General features: G+C 39.6%; 2 protein-coding genes across 3 annotated transcripts; both read left to right on the top strand.

Moving 5' to 3' along the window:
* The first annotated feature begins 3,104 nt into the window (after window positions 1-3,104).
* LOC116188695 lies at window positions 3,105-5,035 on the top strand. Its single transcript, XM_031518210.1, has 3 exons — window positions 3,105-3,380; window positions 3,496-3,740; window positions 3,866-5,035. Exons 1-3 carry the CDS (start codon window positions 3,166-3,168, stop codon window positions 3,961-3,963), a joined length of 558 nt encoding a protein of 185 aa, XP_031374070.1. The 5' UTR covers window positions 3,105-3,165; the 3' UTR covers window positions 3,964-5,035.
* A 1,222-nt stretch (window positions 5,036-6,257) lies between these two features.
* Window positions 6,258-8,638, top strand: LOC116197032 (tripeptidyl-peptidase 2-like). 2 transcript variants are annotated; one of them, XR_004154976.1, is made up of 5 exons: window positions 6,258-6,904; window positions 6,987-7,105; window positions 7,185-7,253; window positions 7,898-8,062; window positions 8,197-8,638. XR_004154976.1 is itself a non-coding variant. In XM_031527038.1 (4 exons), the coding sequence occupies exons 1-3, from the start codon at window positions 7,022-7,024 to the stop codon at window positions 8,027-8,029; spliced, it is 285 nt and encodes a 94-aa protein (XP_031382898.1). In that variant the 5' UTR covers window positions 6,258-7,021; the 3' UTR covers window positions 8,030-8,062; window positions 8,197-8,637. The 2 variants fall into 2 exon arrangements, 1 of the variants encoding a protein (XP_031382898.1); XM_031527038.1 differs by having other exon boundaries at window positions 6,258-7,105; window positions 8,197-8,637.
* The last annotated feature ends 8,901 nt before the right edge of the window (window positions 8,639-17,539 follow it).

A 17,539-nucleotide genomic window follows, 5' to 3' on the forward strand; every position in this document is an offset into this window, starting at 1 on the left:
TTTTATGTATACCATTTTATATTCGAAAGTCCCCTAGGCCATTTTTATAGAAAATAGGTCCCTTTGGGATCTATGAGGGAGAGTGGGTGAGTTTTTCCCACGCCAACCCATTCTTCTTTTTAATATTTTTAATTTCTATTAAATTAATTGTCTAAATTTCCATTTTTTTTTGTGTACTGCTTGATATTCCGAAATTTACTAGATCCAATTAATCTAGATTTGAACGAGGTTGACTTACTAAGGGATAAACCTCTCTCGATTATGAATTTTCTCCAATCTCACAACTTGCATCCGATTATTTACCTAAGGATAACAAGCGCCGTCATACCTAAAACCAACCTTCATTGACCTATGGGGGAGTGTGGGTGGGTTTTTTTCCACCCGCACTCCATTATTTTTTCTTAATATTTTTAAATTTTATTAAATTTAATTATATAAATCTCTATTTTTTCCGGTTCCAAAATTTACTAGGTCTACTAATTTAGATTCGACTGAGGTCAACTTATTAAAGGATAACCTCTCCCGATCGTGAATTTTTTCCAATCACAAACTTGCATCCTATTATTACCTATGGATAACAAGTGTCGGCTCACCTAAAACAAACCCACATTGTTAGAAAGTCTATTTCAATTCGCCATCAATTTTTCGGTTCAACAATTAGTCACCTTTAAATATTCTCCTTTTATTTGTGATTTTTTGGGTGTGTACTACTTAATATTCAAAAGTCCACTAGTCCTCTTTTATAGAAAACAAGTCCTTTTGGGACCTATTGGAGAGAGTGGGTGGGTTTTTCCCATCCACACCACACTCTTTTTTTAATATTTTAATATTTTTAGTTTTTATTAAATTCAATTACATAAGTCTTTATTTTTTTCGGGTGTGTACGACTTAATATTCCAAAATTTACTAGGCCTGATCAATCTAGATTTGAACGGGGTCGACCTACTATGGGATTAACCTCTGCCGATCGTGAATTTTCTCCAATCACGCAACTTGCATCAGATTATTTACCTAAGAATAACAAGCAATAGTTCACCTAAAACCAGCCCACATTCATATATAGTCCATCACAATTCGTCATTAATTTCTTAGTTCAACAATTAGTCACTATTAAATAGTCTCTTTTTATTTGTGATTTTTTTTGTGTGCACCACTTACTATTTGAAAGTCCACTAAGTCTTTTTATTATTATTATTATTATTTTTTATAGAAAACAGGTCACTTTGGGACCTATTGGGGGAGACTGGGGTTTTTCCCTCCACACCCCATTCTTCTTTTCTTAATATTTTAATATTTTTAATTTTTATTAAATTTAGCTATATAAGCCTCCATTTTTTTCGGGTGTGTACCACTTGATATTCCGAAATTTACTAGATTCGACTAATCTAGATTCGAACGAAAACGATCTACTAAAAGATAAACCTCTCATGACCGTGAATTTTCTCCAATCACACAACTTGCATTTGATTATTTGCCTAGGGACAACAAGTGCCAGCTCACCTAAAACCAACCCACATTGATAGAAAGTCTATTTTAATTAGCCATCAATTTTTCAGTTCAATAATTAGTTACCATCAAATAGTCCTTTTTTATTTGTAATTTTTTTGGTGTGTTGATACTTATGCTGCGTTTAGTTTCAAAGTAGGATTTTAAAATCAAATTTTGATTTTGAAAAAGAATGGTATAAATGAGGTCCACCCTTTGACTTTGTATGAGTTATTTTGTTTTGTTGTGGAAAAAGAGTGGTATATTACCATCATTTGACTTTTTATAAGTTATTTTGTTTTGTTGTGGGTAAAATTAAGTTAAAGTATGATTTTAAAATATTACTTTGAAACCAAACAAGCCTTTAATATTCAAAAATTCACTAGGCTTCTTTTATAGAAAATAGGTCCTTTGGGATCTATGGGGGAGAGTGGGCAGGTTTTTCCCACCCGCACCACATTCTTTTTTTTTTCCCTTAATATTTTAATAGTTTTAATTTTTATAAATTTAATTTTATAAATCTTTATTTTTTTATGGTGTGAACCCCTTGATATTCCGAAATTTACTAGATCCGATTAATATAGATTTGATCGAGATCCACCTACTAAGGGATAGATCTCTCCCGATCGTAAATTTTCTCCAATCACAAAACTTGCGTCCAATTACTTATCTAAGAATAACAAGCGCCGACTCGCTTAAAACCAACCCACATTCATAGAAAGCCTAATTTTTAGGGGAAAAATAAAATGGCCCGTATGATATCTTGCGTTGTCATTTTGCGTACGTCCCCCTCCAAACTCCATCAAACACAACCTTTCCAAAATTATCCATATATCATAACGTAAGACTAATATATAATCCCCGCTGTTTATAATAAAAGCGACGAACCATCGTGTGTTTTCACACTGATGGTTAAGTGAGCGGTACAACTAGTATTAAATATCTCCTATACAATAACAAAAGTGATGGTCCATGGTATGTTTTCGGTCATATCCCGGCCTAAGTATTTATGAAAAAACGTCATAACCGTACTTGTATCAGTTTCCTTTCATATCTAATTGTAGCATTTCATTTCCAGAGCAGAGACTGTTAAATAAGTTCTCCGCCCACCAAATTTCCACCGCTGCCCAAACGTTCCCACGAATACCCTTATGAGACTTCTCCTCTCACAACTTCCAGTGGTACATAAACCGATCTGTCTAACTGTGCCGATCATTTCGGCGGACCATATATACAACCCGTGTTGCTGACTCCGACGCCGATCCATTGTTGAACTAGTACGTAATACGTATGGTAAATTTAGCCTCTCTTCCTCTCTTCAACTATACACACATTCCATAATATATATGCTCCGTCCTCTCTGACGTGAGCATTAGCGGCTAAGGTATCCTTCCCAGAAATGGCATTAGGATTGAGCCTCTCAGGTTGAAGCCGCTTCTAAGCCAATTCAATTACTTCTCTTTAGTACCGGTATAACATCGACTACTAAAAGTAGAAGGGAAGAAAGGTTATCCAGTTCATCCCACGCGTACCCAAAACATTATTTATATATCGTTCCATTTTGTTTTGTTATATATCGGATGTGTAATTCTAACAGCACTTTTCGGTCTCATGATGTTACCTCCGGATACTGAACAAAATTGGCTGCTTTCGACTGGCTGGTTATCATACAAAACAATCATGCTATTAAAACCAGCCAACTCAGTCCCTTCATCTCTTGTTCGCATCGGTTCCACCATACGGTGGCATTATCCCTTTTCACTCGAAACCAATCATTTGTTTTCTCTGGTGGTCTGCTTTTTTCATTCAGGATACCATTCGATTGAGCTTTTTCTCCCAACCAGACGGTCTGGTGATGGGAAATGGAGCTTACAAGTCCGCAATCTTAACACAGGGTAGGGTCGTGATAGTGTTGGGGAAAAGCGGGTCCTCTGTTCTCGTCTCCCTCTATCGTATATATAAGGACATTCCCCTCATGACAGTTACATAATTGTCTTGTGTCTTCTACAGGAGAGGAACATTGGTTTCCTTTACCAAACCTTTTACTTTTGTCATGCTCGGCCTTGTCTGTTTGAACCTTTTCGTGCCCCCATCATGGGTGGTCCATCACTTGCCCCCCACTCTTAGCTGCGAGGAAGGCTCTAGAGTTGCTGAACTATACGGCTGGTATGAGCGAAATCGTCTTGCGGGGCTCTCTGTAACTTCAAATTATGACTCCATAGCTTCAGGCGGTTCCTCCAAGGGTGCTGACAGTGGTAGGTTTGCTTATCTTCTTCTCTGCTTTCTATTTTGTTTGTTTTTCTTTATTTATCAGGTTGTATGAACCTTCTCGGTTGCCGGATCTGACTGATACTTTTCCTTGCATGTGGGATGTTTCGAGTATCGCTTTGTTTATGGCAAAGTGGCCGTTCGAGGCTAGCATGCTTCGCGACTCCCCTGATGTGGATGAACGACCGCAGCAGGGATTACGGAGGTTGAGTGAAGGAGATCTTAGAGCGCGGGGCTTGCCGTCAAGGCCTTCAAAAGCAAAGCACCTTCTTCTGGTGCAGAGGACCACGTGCCCTTATCGTGCCGTCTTGGTAAGAAGGTCGATGCTGATCGAGCAAAGGGAGAAATCATCATTCTTGGGTCATCCTCTTCCGGGAAGCCTCCTTCTCCATCAGACCAGGTTGATGGTGTTGGTCCTATTGCGAGTTCACAGTGACGGAATTGGAGGATCCTGACTTCATAACTTGCTATGAGAAGTTCGTTCTGGACTCGATGGACAAGCAGCTGACGGTATCCTCAATGTTAAAGGAGCAGCTTGGATAATTCCTTTGTCGTACATGAAACATGTTTGACTGCTGGAAGCACATCGGGAAGAACTGCATGGAGTGGAAGCTCGATGGGCTGAAGCTGTTGGGTGGCGGTGCCTTGAAGTGGAAAGGAATGCAATTGCTAAAAGAATCTCAGCACAACAGTACAAAGGGGATCTGGCCGCAACGGGCACGAACTGTACAGGGGGGTTTCGTACAGAATTTATTGGAGATGCTCGATAAGGTGTCGTGTTTCGACGATCCAAGGCTCATTCAAGGATTTAATCTGCTCTCTGATGGCGTTGCAAACCAAGTGAGCGATGCTGCTCGAGACAGTAATAGAGATGGTCAGCCACTCCAAGCGGGTAACGATGACGAACGGTTGGTTCAAGCCTCAAGGTGATTGTCACATGAGCAAGCTGTTGTCCCCAATTGCCTGATGTGAACATTAAGAATGCTATGATTTGTGATTTTTGTTTTTTGGCTAATATGTAGGTGTGAGGAATTGTTTCTGTGTTTTATCTGGCTTCGTGTTCTATTTTAGTGTAGATTTTGGAGTTAGTGTGTTTTAGTAAGTAGTTTGTGTGAAGGTCTAGTAAGTGGTGACCATTTTGGCACCAGTTTCATATTTGCTACAAGTTTGCCTAGTGATCGTTTTTTGAGTTTTGTGCAGCTCCTTCATCAGGAAGTGTCTCTTGTAATGTTGTTGCAGGGGACTATCAAAAGTGTCATCACTGAAAGTGTTCTTTCTCGAACGTGCTTTTTTGAGGGAGTCTTCGATGCTGCTGAAACGAGTTTACTTCCTCGAACGGGCTCCTTTAGAGGAGTCTTTGATTTTATCGAGCGAATTCACTTTTTCGCATGGCTCGCTTCTCGGAGTCTTTCATAATCCATGCGAGTTTACTTTTCTCGCAAGGATTGTGTTCTACTTGCTTCTTGATTGAAGGTCTTTGATAATTTTTCTCACGAGGTCTTAGCGTTAGATCGCTCGCTAGCGGTTGCTTCCTTGTGGAAGCCCTCTCGTTCAATCACGAGATTGACACCTTGCTATTGTAATAAGATCATGGTATAAACAAACATAAAACATAACGCAGCACAGTAGGTAACAATAAGTATAATTATCAATGATGAAACAAATAAGCTACACACATTAGGGACAAACGGAGATATGAACATATTTGATTGCATGCTGTGCTCTTTTCGTATAGATCAAATTAACTTAGTTCATCTGATATTTCAAGTAATTAGCATATCAATAAAAGAGAGGTCATACGAGCGCCGGGGGGAGATCTTCCCGCCTTCTTAAGCAATCAATAAATCCAATCTTTTTCTTATTTTAAGTGAGTCCCGAATAATTTCTTTTTGGTACCAATTCATGTAATTACTCAGCCATATATACAATGACAATTTGATGTATAAAGCAAAGAAAAGAAGTTGGAACGGACGCACTATTTTGGCTTGGGCTCAGACATTGCTTTCCCGGCCGGTGATAGCAGCGGAGGCGGTGAGATGCTCATCACGACATCGTAGAAACCTCGATCTGATTTCCATTTCTCTGGTTGTCCTATTGCTTCCGTTCTCTCTCTCTCTCTCTCTCTCGTACTAATTCTGAAATATTCCTTCATATTTGCCAAAATCTGATCCAGCAATTCTCCACCTGACTAGCGAATCACCCACAGGACATGGACGAATAGCTGTTACTTGTTTTAGCCCAGTGAGCGTCTCCACAAGTTGTGAAAAAGCCCTGTTGTACATCAATGATTTTCTCGCTTTCTTCGGCAGTTGTGGAATCGGACAACATTCTCGTGTCCTCCACAACCAGAGCAAACGCGGTGGCAGCAGTAGTCTCAAGGATACGATTGCCGACGTTGAATCTAATCCATAGAAAGCAGTCGATGCAAGCCATAAATAGAAAAGTGGTGTTGTTTGACGGGATAAAACTCCATGCCTTTGTGGGGTGCTAGCGGCCATGTGTATTCTCCTGCTTCTTGTGCCTCTGCATGAAAGGAGAGTCCTCGCGTCCGTGATGGCAAATCCGATGAAGAATGGCCAGATCCTTGTTCCACTCTCGCTTGAAGAACACAGGCTGCAGATCGAAAGTCCAAGTTCTTCTCATCGGTCGTCTTCTTTGACCTTTGTATTCTCCCTCTCGTTGGCAGTTGCATATTGAAGAGAAGAAGACGACAAGGGCTCCATGCTTGCCTTCATCACACATTCTGATATTGGGACATAACCTTTTGTGCGAAATCGGGAATTCTTCCTGATTTTCCCATAGACGGCGCCAAGTGATAGTATTGGGGAAAAACGGGTCCTCTATTCTCTTCTCCTTCTATCGTATATATAAGGACATTCCCCTCATGACAGTTACATGATTGTCTTGTGTCTTCTACAGGAGAGGAACATTGGTTTCCTTTACCAAACCTTTTACTTTTGTCAGGCTCGGGTTTGTCTGTTTGAACCTTTTCGGGCCCCCATCACGGGTGGCCCCATCAGCTCCTTTTCCCTTTCTTAATTTCGAATGCCGCTTCTTTCTTTCTGTCATCGTCCTCTCGCCGAATGCATCTTTGTGTAGGAAAAAGGAAGCGGAATATTTACGCCCACCAGTGAAAGACAAGCTCCCAAAGGTACTAGTGATATTTTCCTTTGATGTTTTATTGAACCAATAAATCGTGTGCTTGCTAGTAGGCAGAGATTTATGCAGAACAGTCCACAAGGGTCTGTGCTGGTAGGAGCAATCGCATATGGAAAACTATCATCGGCTGGTCCTGATGAAGGAAAGGAACCCTGTGTCTCATCAGATATCTAATGTTGTGCCACCCATTAAGGTTGTTTTTTCCTCCCCTCTTGTTTTGAGTTTGATCTTTCAAAGTTTTGTTTACTCATATGCGGATTAAATTTTTGAAGGTAGAGGAGGACAAGGGAAAAGTTTCATCTGCAAGTACCAAGTCAGTGGCAGAATGTTTACAAGAGGAGGTACATGATGCGTCACATGAACTTATTCTCCTCTTGATATTGAATTAACAGTCAAGTACTCGTCCCATATTATCGTTTTGCTGTGAGGAATAGAGGCTAAAAAGTTGAAAAGATTCATTCTTCTAAGAAAATCAGAAACAATGGGGAGCATTGCTCCGCACTCCAATGAACTCCATAAATTTATATACTTTATGTATTTTTATGTTTGTGGCAGTTGTGTCATTTTTTCCAGCTATAAGGGACGTCCGTGGGCAAAAAGCAATAAAATAAAAATCGTAATAATTAATAAAATGGCAGAAATAGTTTCACTGAGTATCAAACTTGCAACCTTTTAACTGTCAGAGGAGAGTATGCACTACTACGCTACACCCTCTTTGATAGTTACGTCATTTTTAGATTTGAGAAATTTTGGAATGTACCCCTGGAAATTTTGAATCAGAAAAGTGGAGTTTTTTTCTTTACATATATGCTTTTATGGATTATATTTCTCTCGAACAACACGCACCATAAAACAGTTACCTTTACCTTATTTTGTTTTCCACTTGTGGATCGAGTTTGCGATGCAAAGATGAAGTTTTTCGCGAGAATTAGCTTCCATTGTTTATCAGTGAATGAACTAAGTACTGCTGTGGCGGTTGTTGCAGAGAGATGTGGAATCTGCAACTGAAGGCTCGGAATTCATTGGGTCGGATCTCTTTGAGGAGAACTTCAAAGAACTGAAGAAGTGGGTCGATGTGAATTCGCCCAAATATGGTATCCTCTTGGTCTTACGATAGAGGAGATCGGGAAGCCTGGGATCAGCTCTCAAGGTGCATCTCCTAATACAACTATTCTTTTCGTGGGAGATCATATTCTAGAGAACTACGCGGCAATCCTATGATCGATGACTGCCTTAAAACTTTTATAATTATTATTTTTTATCTAGATTGATATCTTGTTTTAGGCATTGAACGACATGATCCAAGAAGATGTTGATCCTCCCAAGAAGAAGCTCTACGAACTCAAATTCTCTTTACTCGAAGAGATCGGGCGGGGGCACCTGGTAACATATGAGTGGACATGGATGCACGTTCGGTTCCAACCAAGCTTGCTATTGCTTTAGGCTAAAGTCCTCGAGGATGATTTGCTTTAATTAATAAAAATTTCCAATAAGATTGAAACAAATGATATCAATAATTGATATTGCCTATAGCTGGCACTGGCAGGCTGGCAGGAAGAATAACTAGTTCTTTAACCTGCACGTTGTGCAGCCCCTTGCTTTTTTTTTTTTTTTTTTTTTACGTTTCAATTAAGATTTTGAAAATATATTTTTAAAAAATATATTAGAATTGTAGCATAACTTGTCTTTTGTAAATTAAATATATGTATATATAAGTTAACTGATAATGTTATAACGATCAAATATCATAATTGTTTTGTTATGGCTAAGAGCATAGATAGATAGAGGAGAAGCGCTCTAGAGCTACATTCTACAAGTTCATACGTTGCACCAACTATTGCACGTCAATAAAACCGATAAGGGTCTAAAATTTTTGACATGGATTGAAAATAATGTATCAATGATTGAGCCTAAAAAGCAATGTATATGACTCACCTGATCTCCTCGTGACTGAAAATTCTAGGAAAATAACCCGGAGGATCCTGCAGATACATCACAATCAATCTTCAAGCGAATTGGACTTCAATACTGCCGTTGATCAATGAAGTAATTACGACATGCTCGCTCAATCTAGTGAACTATGAGCTCATGACTGTCAATGTAACCAATAGAAACATCCTGAAGAATATTAAGGACATAATTGATAAGGCAAATTCGACAGAGCCAAAGCCGACAACAATGATAAGGCAACAATTGAAGAAATAACTCCGGCAACCCTTGATAAGGCCAATCCGGAATCAATTCTCTTTGATTTTTTGACATAACGTCCATCAATGGATGGCAAGTGATTAATGAAAAGGTTTCCTCCTTGTTTTCCTTATTCTCCTTATTTCTTTCCACCCTTTCTTTGTTGCCTTGTTTACCGTATATTTATACTGCAAAAGAATCAATTAACAGAATCTCCTCGTTGTCACGTTGTCTCTCAATTCCAATCCTTTCACTACTAATTCCACAATGTTATATTGATGTGGAAGAAAGAGACGCGGATCATCCGAATTCGGACTTTGTGGGACACCGGCGGAGGCACCACTATCTCCTCTATCACCAGCACCAATCCATGCTCTCGACAAACCGTAATTACAAAATCGGTTTCAAGCAAAAATAATTAAACATACTCAAGCATTATAAAAGAAATTACCGTGCCTCTTTGCGCGGGAATTTGCTTTTTCTATCTTTAAATAATATTTTTAAGTCAAGAATTTTATAATAACATAGATAAGAAATAGATAAAAAAAAATACTGGAAGTAGTTTCACTAAATACTCATGATGCAAAATCAGTACTGGTGAATTGGTGAATGAAATATAATCATGCAAGCTGTAGATATTGACCGTGGATAACTTATCAAAAATTTTTTTATCATCATTTTATCGGTTTAAGCACAAACACTCAGATAACATTGCAATTGGATGGATAGCAGCAAAAACATACTTATTTACTATTGTAATTTAAGCTGCCTTCTTGTTTTACTTCTCGTTCCTGTTGTACGTGCCTTAGTTGTCAGCACAATTGCAAGGAAAACAACATCTGACGTCGATCCACTTATCCCCTCCAACTTTACCGACCCATAAGCGATTCAGCCACTTCAATGTGAAAAGTGTAGTCTCAAACATATTAATTAGTACATAACAAAAAAGAGATTACATCGTTGTTAAGGAGAGGATGTACGTATATATTACGGTGTTGTGAGGATGTTTTGTAGGATAAAGTTTATCCGTAATAAGTAACAAAATTGAATGACAATTGGAATCGCAAGTTGGATAAATAAAATGCTATAAAATTAAATGAATATCACTAGTATAAGAACTTGGAAATTCAAACTGATACAAAGACGAAACCGGAAGATCGGAAGATACGAGAAAGCCGAGTCCTGTGTTTCACACAAACCCCTTGAAACAGATTCGTCCCCTCAGGGAGTGCTCGAGGTCACGTGGGGGTCTATTTCCCAGGATAAAACGACATCAAATGCAGCTATCAGCACGAGCTATCCGCACCCCAGCGAACCAGAAAGATGAAGTTGAACACTCTCACTTAACTATGCAATTCTCTTCAATTCTAAGAAAATTTTTTATTATCGTCAATCGATCAATAAATACATGCTATTTATAGAATTGATGGTGTCATTTCAATTCTTTGCACCCGTTCAATTTATAACAATTGATGGTGTCCTTTCAATTCCTTGCACACTTTCAATTCATAACAATTGATGGTGTCTTTTCAATTCCTTGCTGTACGGACCCGAATGTGGACTCTCGTCAGGGTTCGCATGCGCGCTTTTGAATTGCGCGGCTTGGGAGTGTCCACTTTCTCGGGGATGGGTGACGGACAAGCGTAAAAAGGAGTCGCCACTTACCATTTTACGACCCGAAGGTCGAGGGCCAGTAAGTTACTCGGGTCTAGGGGTAATAATACACCTAGTTTTGCTAAGGCATTGGTCTGTGCGGAACTGGAAAGCCTGTGTTCGGGGGTTCATGTTATGTACGGGCCTATATCCTGTACGCCCTTTTGGTACTCTGGTTTGCTAGGCTTGCTGTTTTTATTTACCGCGTGAATTAGACTGCGCTGGGTGTACACGTTTTAACACCGGAAATTCGGTGAACTAAACGATGTCGGTTGAGAAGACGAGAGAGAAGTAGACCCAGGTGTTGGGGAATCGATTCACAATCTTGCGTTACAGTTCATCAAACTATGATGTTTGAATTCCTGCGTGAACTGGAACCGCGAAATCTTGGGATTACTCTTGTCTGGGCAAGCATTAGACTGATTTGATTGATTCGACTCTCGGACCGTTTGCTCACTGACTGAGATTCTTATAGAAATAAATGTACAAAATAAAATCCTTGCAAAGCTCTCAAAATACAACAAATTACAAATAGCAAATGATCGAATCCCAGTCAGTTTGCGTTCGGTTATTATTCCTCTCTGACTCACCGTAAGTTCAGGGAAAAACCGAAAAACTAAAATTCAACTAAACTCTCAGTGAATAGGGCGTTGGACCCCGTGACCGATGGTTAGGGCATTGAACCCTAAGTGCAATGCGTCCTATGGGTCGGGTTCGACTCGCATGGACAAACAATAGCAGAAAATTAACAAACAACATGCAGAATTGCAGATAATGTGTTTGTTATTGTCAAATGTACGTGGATTAACAAGTTATTAACCCAGAATGTTTTGGCATGCAAATGTCCTATGCTAGGCAAGCAATCGTGCAAAACATTTTGCATTCAGCTTTGTTTTGAGAACTTGACAAAGAGAGTTAAATCTTGTGTGCGTAGATTGCTTTTAGATTGTTCTGTATTGTGACACTGAATTTCCACTGAATTAACCAAACTCGTGTTTTGACTCTAGATTTAGAATCTATAATTCCTCATAACCATTATCTAGTGTTTGGTTATGTCGAGTGAAAGGTTAATCAGTATTTTGCATGTTTTCTGACATAGATAACCGTTCTAGTTACTCGAGTCTACGCTAGAATGACAGAAACTCATCAGTGGATAAGAAAAGGCTTTGCAGATGAACCTGCCCTTGAATAGGTAGCCTATTCTAATCCTGACACTGTAGTGTTTCTATCAAGCTAACCCTAGGGGTGTCGCTGAACTGTGAAAATATGATTTTGCCATTTATTTGAAAATTATTTTCAGAAAAGGGAAACATCGCAGTGCGGACCACCTCGATCTGTAGCTGGTATCGACCAATTCCCTAGATCGTCCAGGGTTATGCAAGAACCCCGAAAAAACCAAAGAACCGGTTGATCTAACCGAAAGTGATCTAGAAAGATCTTATGTATCATGACCTGAGTTACTTGAAATAAGGTAAAAACTCAAGTTGAGACACAGAAATCCTTTCTAGACGTATGTGCTACATTGGATTGCACGTTTCGGGTTTTGAAATAGGCAAGTTTTAAAAAGGGCATTAACGTCATTTAACAACTCATTGACGCAAGTTATCAATTAATTACCAATTCATGTAAACTTATCAGTGCCAAGTGGGTTTAATCGTGTGAGCGTCCCGATTAACCCGTTTGTGAATTTACAGCTTAAAATTAAATGCCGAATGCAATAAATGTACGGGTTACAAACAATCAGACAGATCATGGATTGATCCACTGAATGAAGTCTGAATACCCAAAAAGCTTAATTTAATGAAAACAATTCATGACAGGGCGACTAAGACGAATCGAGGAAGGTCGAGGATAATTTGATCAAAATGACCAAAATACCCTCAGAACCCAAATGGCCCCGAAAGAGTCATCGATACATGAATTCATGCATTTTTACTTTAAAAACAATGTTTTAAAGTTGTTAGCATGCGGGATTTGTGACGATAATTGAAATTTGCAATTTGCATAAAATCCAAAAAATGGATTTTATCGAGGTAAAGGGACCGTTTTTTACCCGAATAAGGTCGAGGAACCTTCGGCTCTTTCTCTTGGGAATAGCCATGGGTTTCCTTGACCCGTTTTGGGTTTCAAGCGGTCTCTTTAACCCGATTTTGACTATTTCTCGCATGCTCAAACTTTAAACACGGTAAATAACACGTATTTAACAAAAGTGAGTATCGCTAAGAGTTTGGAAAACGCATTCAAGCATACAAACATGCACAAACACGTTATATATGGAATCGATAAAACAATACCGGCTCCATGGATGTGAGAAAGCATAAAAAATTCGGGAGAAAATTCAAATCGGGGCAAGGAAACCGATCTTGACCCGAAAAGGTCAAGATTACCCCTCGGTTACCTCTCCAAGAGGTTAATCCGAGAAGTATCTTGGCTTTTTCGGGTCGATATGGTTTCTTCGACTTCAATTTGAACAGTTCCTGACCTGCCAGCACATTAAACGATGATAAATATGCATGATATAACATGGAAATTGCATAAAGATTAAAATTTGGAAGTAAAACATGCATAAAACCCCTTATAACCCCCATAAACACAACAAAAATGTAAAAGTCCTAGTTCCTCTAAGTCATGAATGGTCATACCTAGTCCCGGGATGCGAGATGGGACTGTAAAAAGTCGGGTTGGATCTTTGGTGGGTCAGGTTTGGGCTGTTTTTCGTTGAACAGACCCGAACAGGCGCAATAGACCCGACTGGAAGTTGACTTGACCTGACTAGGCAGTTTTGGGTCAGAGGTCACCACGGTGACTCCCGATGAAATTTTGATGCAAGGTTAGTGCCTCCCGACTCCTAAGAGACTCCCAGAGGTGGCTGTGGTGGTCATTTGGTTCCAGACATGTTGGGTTGACCCATATAGCCCTGCAAAGATCACGGAAAATAGAGTACGTCTGGAAAACAGATCCGACTAGGCAGTTTTCGGGTCAGACGTTACCACGGTGTCTCTCGATGGAATTTTGAGGCAAGGCCAGTGGCTCCCGACTCCTAACTGACATCCGGAGGTGACTGTGGTGGTCGTTTTTCGAAAAGAGCCTCGGATCAACCCGATCTGTAAGAAAACCGCAAGGACAGTCAGAAATTTCGACCCGACTGGGCAGTCGGGCTGTTTCTTCGTGCTGGGCTAAAACCAACGGGTTTTTCTTGGATTTCTCGACTCCTTGACACCCTAGGGTTGTGTGGGGAGGTTTTTGATGGGTTTTGACAACTCAAACCGACCTGGAAGGCCTTGAAACTCGGGTTGGAAGTTTTGACCCAAGAAGGGCAGTTTTTCTGTTCGATTCTGTACTGAGCTGTTCCGATGGATTGGAGGCTTCAAAATTAAAATCTAAGCTCGGAAATGGATAGAGGGGGTCGAAAACATGTGGGATATGAAGTTTGGTGAAGTTTGGATTTAAGCCGGGATGGTAAATACCATGATTCCGACTTAAGTCTTTGGTGTTCTTGCTTGGTTTTGCTTTTCTGGAGCTTGCTGCGGTTTCTTCAAGTCTTTGAGAGCATTTGAAGAGTGAGAAAGCTAGAGAGATGGCATGAGGTGAGTTGTGATTAAGTTAATGACTTAAAAGGATATATATAGGTAAAGATTAAGTGTAACTAAGTGAGAAAAAGTTTGATTAATGGCATGGATTGGGGGGATCCGAATTTTTAATGAAGATGGGGATGAAGACTTCTTGAAATGCATTAATGAAGAAGAGCCAAATGCATTGATGGTGAAGTGAAGTTGGAGTGTTGAAGTAAGATTGTAGGCTTGATATTTTTGAAGAAGGATAAGGGCAAGTTGCATGGAGAGGAAGACAATGAGATGGGCGGCAATAAGGGAAGTCATGGCTGGTCATGGGAAGCCCGTGGGTCCCACGGGCCTTGAGAGAAATTCAGGACGAAGTTCAGGTCTCGATTGATTGTGAGTTCGAGGTTCGTGGCTCAAACGAATGTCGAATTATCAATGTGCGAGCGAAAACGGTTCCAATGAGCCCGAAATCACCCATTTTGCTTAAAAGAATGTTTGTGTGGTTTTTGGGCTCAGAAGCCGGTTTTTCTTGTTTCAGGTGATCAGAGCAAAATTAGTCGTTTCTGAATGCGTATCTCGTATTGATCATTTTGACGTGCATTGTCAATCAGACTGAATAATTGACCAATAAGCTGGTATTGCAAAAGTGAAACTGGAGACGTCCTAGGAGTCTGAAGTCGGATTTCTCAGAATACTTTATGAGTTGCTTGGATGATTCGGAGGTCGCTGCGATCTCTGTTCGTTGAGAACATACTTCGAAAGATTGAAAAAGTGCATTTGAAACCCTAAAGGCATTGTTCTGAAGGCCTAGATGGGTTGTGAGATTCCGTCTGAAGATTTCCCATTGAGTGTTAGGATAAGCGGCATTGGGTTGGCCAACCATCCAGCATCAAGTTTCCATAAAAAGGACACCCAGTTATGAATTTCCGTTAAAAACGGCATTTTCTACCATTCGGAGGTCATTCGGGAAACTGAAGTGGATATTACAGTCTAATTTGCCCAATTGCGTATGTCTACTGTAGTTTTTAGGGCAATGCATGACTAACTTGGTTTGCCAATGTTCTGTCAGACCAGTCTCCGAATATGATTTTCCGTTGAAAAGTATGCTTGTTATGCCGCTCAGGAGTCATTCGAGGAGTCTGTGTGACTTCCGAGGAGCAATTTGAAGCAATGCTCATGCTCCTTATAATTGTTGGACATGGCTGTGTTTGACATTTGATATTAACTTTTCTTTGAGAAACCGGCATTTTTGGACTTCCACTTAAAAGTTGTATGCATACAAAAAATTATTCTGTATAGAGCAGATGATCTGCAAAATGCATTTGAAGAAACTTTTCATCTGTTTGGCACTGATGTGGATTTTTAGAGTTCAATATTGGCCATCTTTCGATGGTCGAGCGAACTATGGAAAAATAGAACCGTTCGTAGTGTATTTTGAAAATGCCGGTTTTGATACCGTATGAGCTCCCTGTTTGCTCTATATGTTGCAGGATGATTTTGTATGTTCTTTTGTCACGTGCTTGAATCATCTGCCTATATTTGTTGACTTGACAAAGAATAACAATTTGCTGCTCTGTCGAGCTTTCTTCTACATTGATGCTTAAGTCGTAGTCTGAATTGCTGTTGATAGGCATCGCTTGAATTGGTGAGCCAAAATGTGGTGCTGACACTTGCACCATTTCAATTCATAACAAACCACCATTCAATACATTCATTTCATTAATGAGAAACAATTTCTCATTCACCAATGCCATTATTTTCCAACAATCTCCTACATGAATGAAAATTGTTTTTATTTTAACTCACTGAGAGTGTTCAATAGTTGAACCCTGTATAGGATAGGTAGCTATCACTACCCTTGAACCCTCCCTTATGAAATGCATGTACTTTACTGGCTGTCCAGTTGACATGATGTCCTTGAACTATCATGCTATTTTGTGTAAAGATGACACACACCTCACATAGGAATCAACTAACTTCCTTTCGGTTCTCATTGTTATGTCCATTTTGGCCATGGTACACCATCCTGGTTCTACGAGAGTTTCTAAAGAATTAAGTTCGTAAAAATTCTCCTCTGAAGCGGCCTCACTTCTCTCTCACATAGATAATTTCATATATCATTAAAGCAATTTAGATTGCTAGCCTTATCCGTTTATCACTGTTTCATCAAGGAATGGTCTAGGGATTTTCTCCCCCACAGTGATTTAATTCTGTTCTATAACTTGGTTGTCCCATTGAACCTAGATCTTGGGATCTCCAATCAGCTAGGTTGGGTGTCTGCTATAAAACCTTTCCTCTAATGGACTTTAGACCCATTCCCTTTGACAACTTCTCAAACTGTTCTTTACTTAACCCTTTGGTTAGCGGATCCGCTATATTATCCTTTGACCGCACGTAGTCAATAGAGATAATTCCAATTGAGATTAGTTGTCTAATGGTATTATGTCTACGACGTATATGTCTAGACTTGCCATTATACATATTACTTCGTGCCTTTCCAATTGCCGTTTGACTATCATAGTAGATACAAATTGGTGGCATAGGTTTTTTCCATATAGGAATGTCCTCTAGAAAATGGCGTAGCCATTCAGCTTCTTCTCCACATTTATTCAGAGCAATAAACTTAGATTCCATTGTGGACCTAGCGATAACAGTTTGTTTCGAGGACTTCCATGATATTGCTGCATTTGCTAGTGTGAACACATATCCACTAGTGGATTTTGAATCCGTTATATCAGATATCCAGTTTGCATCACTGTACCCCTCGAAGACAACTGGATATCTAGTATAGTGTAGCTCGTAATCTCGAGTGTATCTAAAGTATCTGAGTACCCCGAAAATTGCTTTCCAATGGTCCCCATTCGAATTACTCGTATATCTGCTGAGTCTACTAACCGAGTATGCAATATCCGGCTTATTACAACTCATCAGATACATCAGACTTCCAATGACTCGCGAGTATTCTAACTGAGAAATACTATCTCCTCTATTCTTTGATAGATGAAGACTATTGTCTATTGAAGTTTTTGAAATTCCAGAATCATTTCTGCTTATTTTTTTTCAGAATTTTATCTATTTAGTGTGACTGACTCAAAATTAGTCCATCCGATGTTCTCATGATTTTAATTCCTAAAATCACATCAGCGAGTCCCATATCTTTCATGTTAAATCTCGAATTCAGCATATTCTTCGTAGATTTGATTATTCTATCATTACTACCAACAATG

The sequence above is a fragment of the Punica granatum genome, chromosome 1, assembly GCF_007655135.1.
Source record: "Punica granatum isolate Tunisia-2019 chromosome 1, ASM765513v2, whole genome shotgun sequence".
In the NCBI taxonomy this organism is placed as follows: Eukaryota; Viridiplantae; Streptophyta; class Magnoliopsida; order Myrtales; family Lythraceae; genus Punica; species Punica granatum.

What these genes read in the sequence shown, in the direction of transcription:
- LOC116197032 (XM_031527038.1), top strand. Translation starts at nt 7,022, where the DNA reads ATGGAAAACTATCATCGGCTGGTCCTGATGAAGGAAAGGAACCCTGTG. An exon ending in ATGTTGTGCCACCCATTAAG is followed by an intron (nt 7,106 to 7,184) that starts GTTGTTTTTTCC and finishes AAATTTTTGAAG; the next exon opens with GTAGAGGAGGACAAGGGAAA. An exon ending in CAGAATGTTTACAAGAGGAG is followed by an intron (nt 7,254 to 7,897) that starts GTACATGATGCG and finishes CGGTTGTTGCAG; the next exon opens with AGAGATGTGGAATCTGCAAC.
- LOC116188695 (XM_031518210.1), top strand. Translation starts at nt 3,166, where the DNA reads ATGCTATTAAAACCAGCCAACTCAGTCCCTTCATCTCTTGTTCGCATC. An exon ending in GTCCGCAATCTTAACACAGG is followed by an intron (nt 3,381 to 3,495) that starts GTAGGGTCGTGA and finishes TGTCTTCTACAG; the next exon opens with GAGAGGAACATTGGTTTCCT. An exon ending in CTCCAAGGGTGCTGACAGTG is followed by an intron (nt 3,741 to 3,865) that starts GTAGGTTTGCTT and finishes GGATGTTTCGAG; the next exon opens with TATCGCTTTGTTTATGGCAA.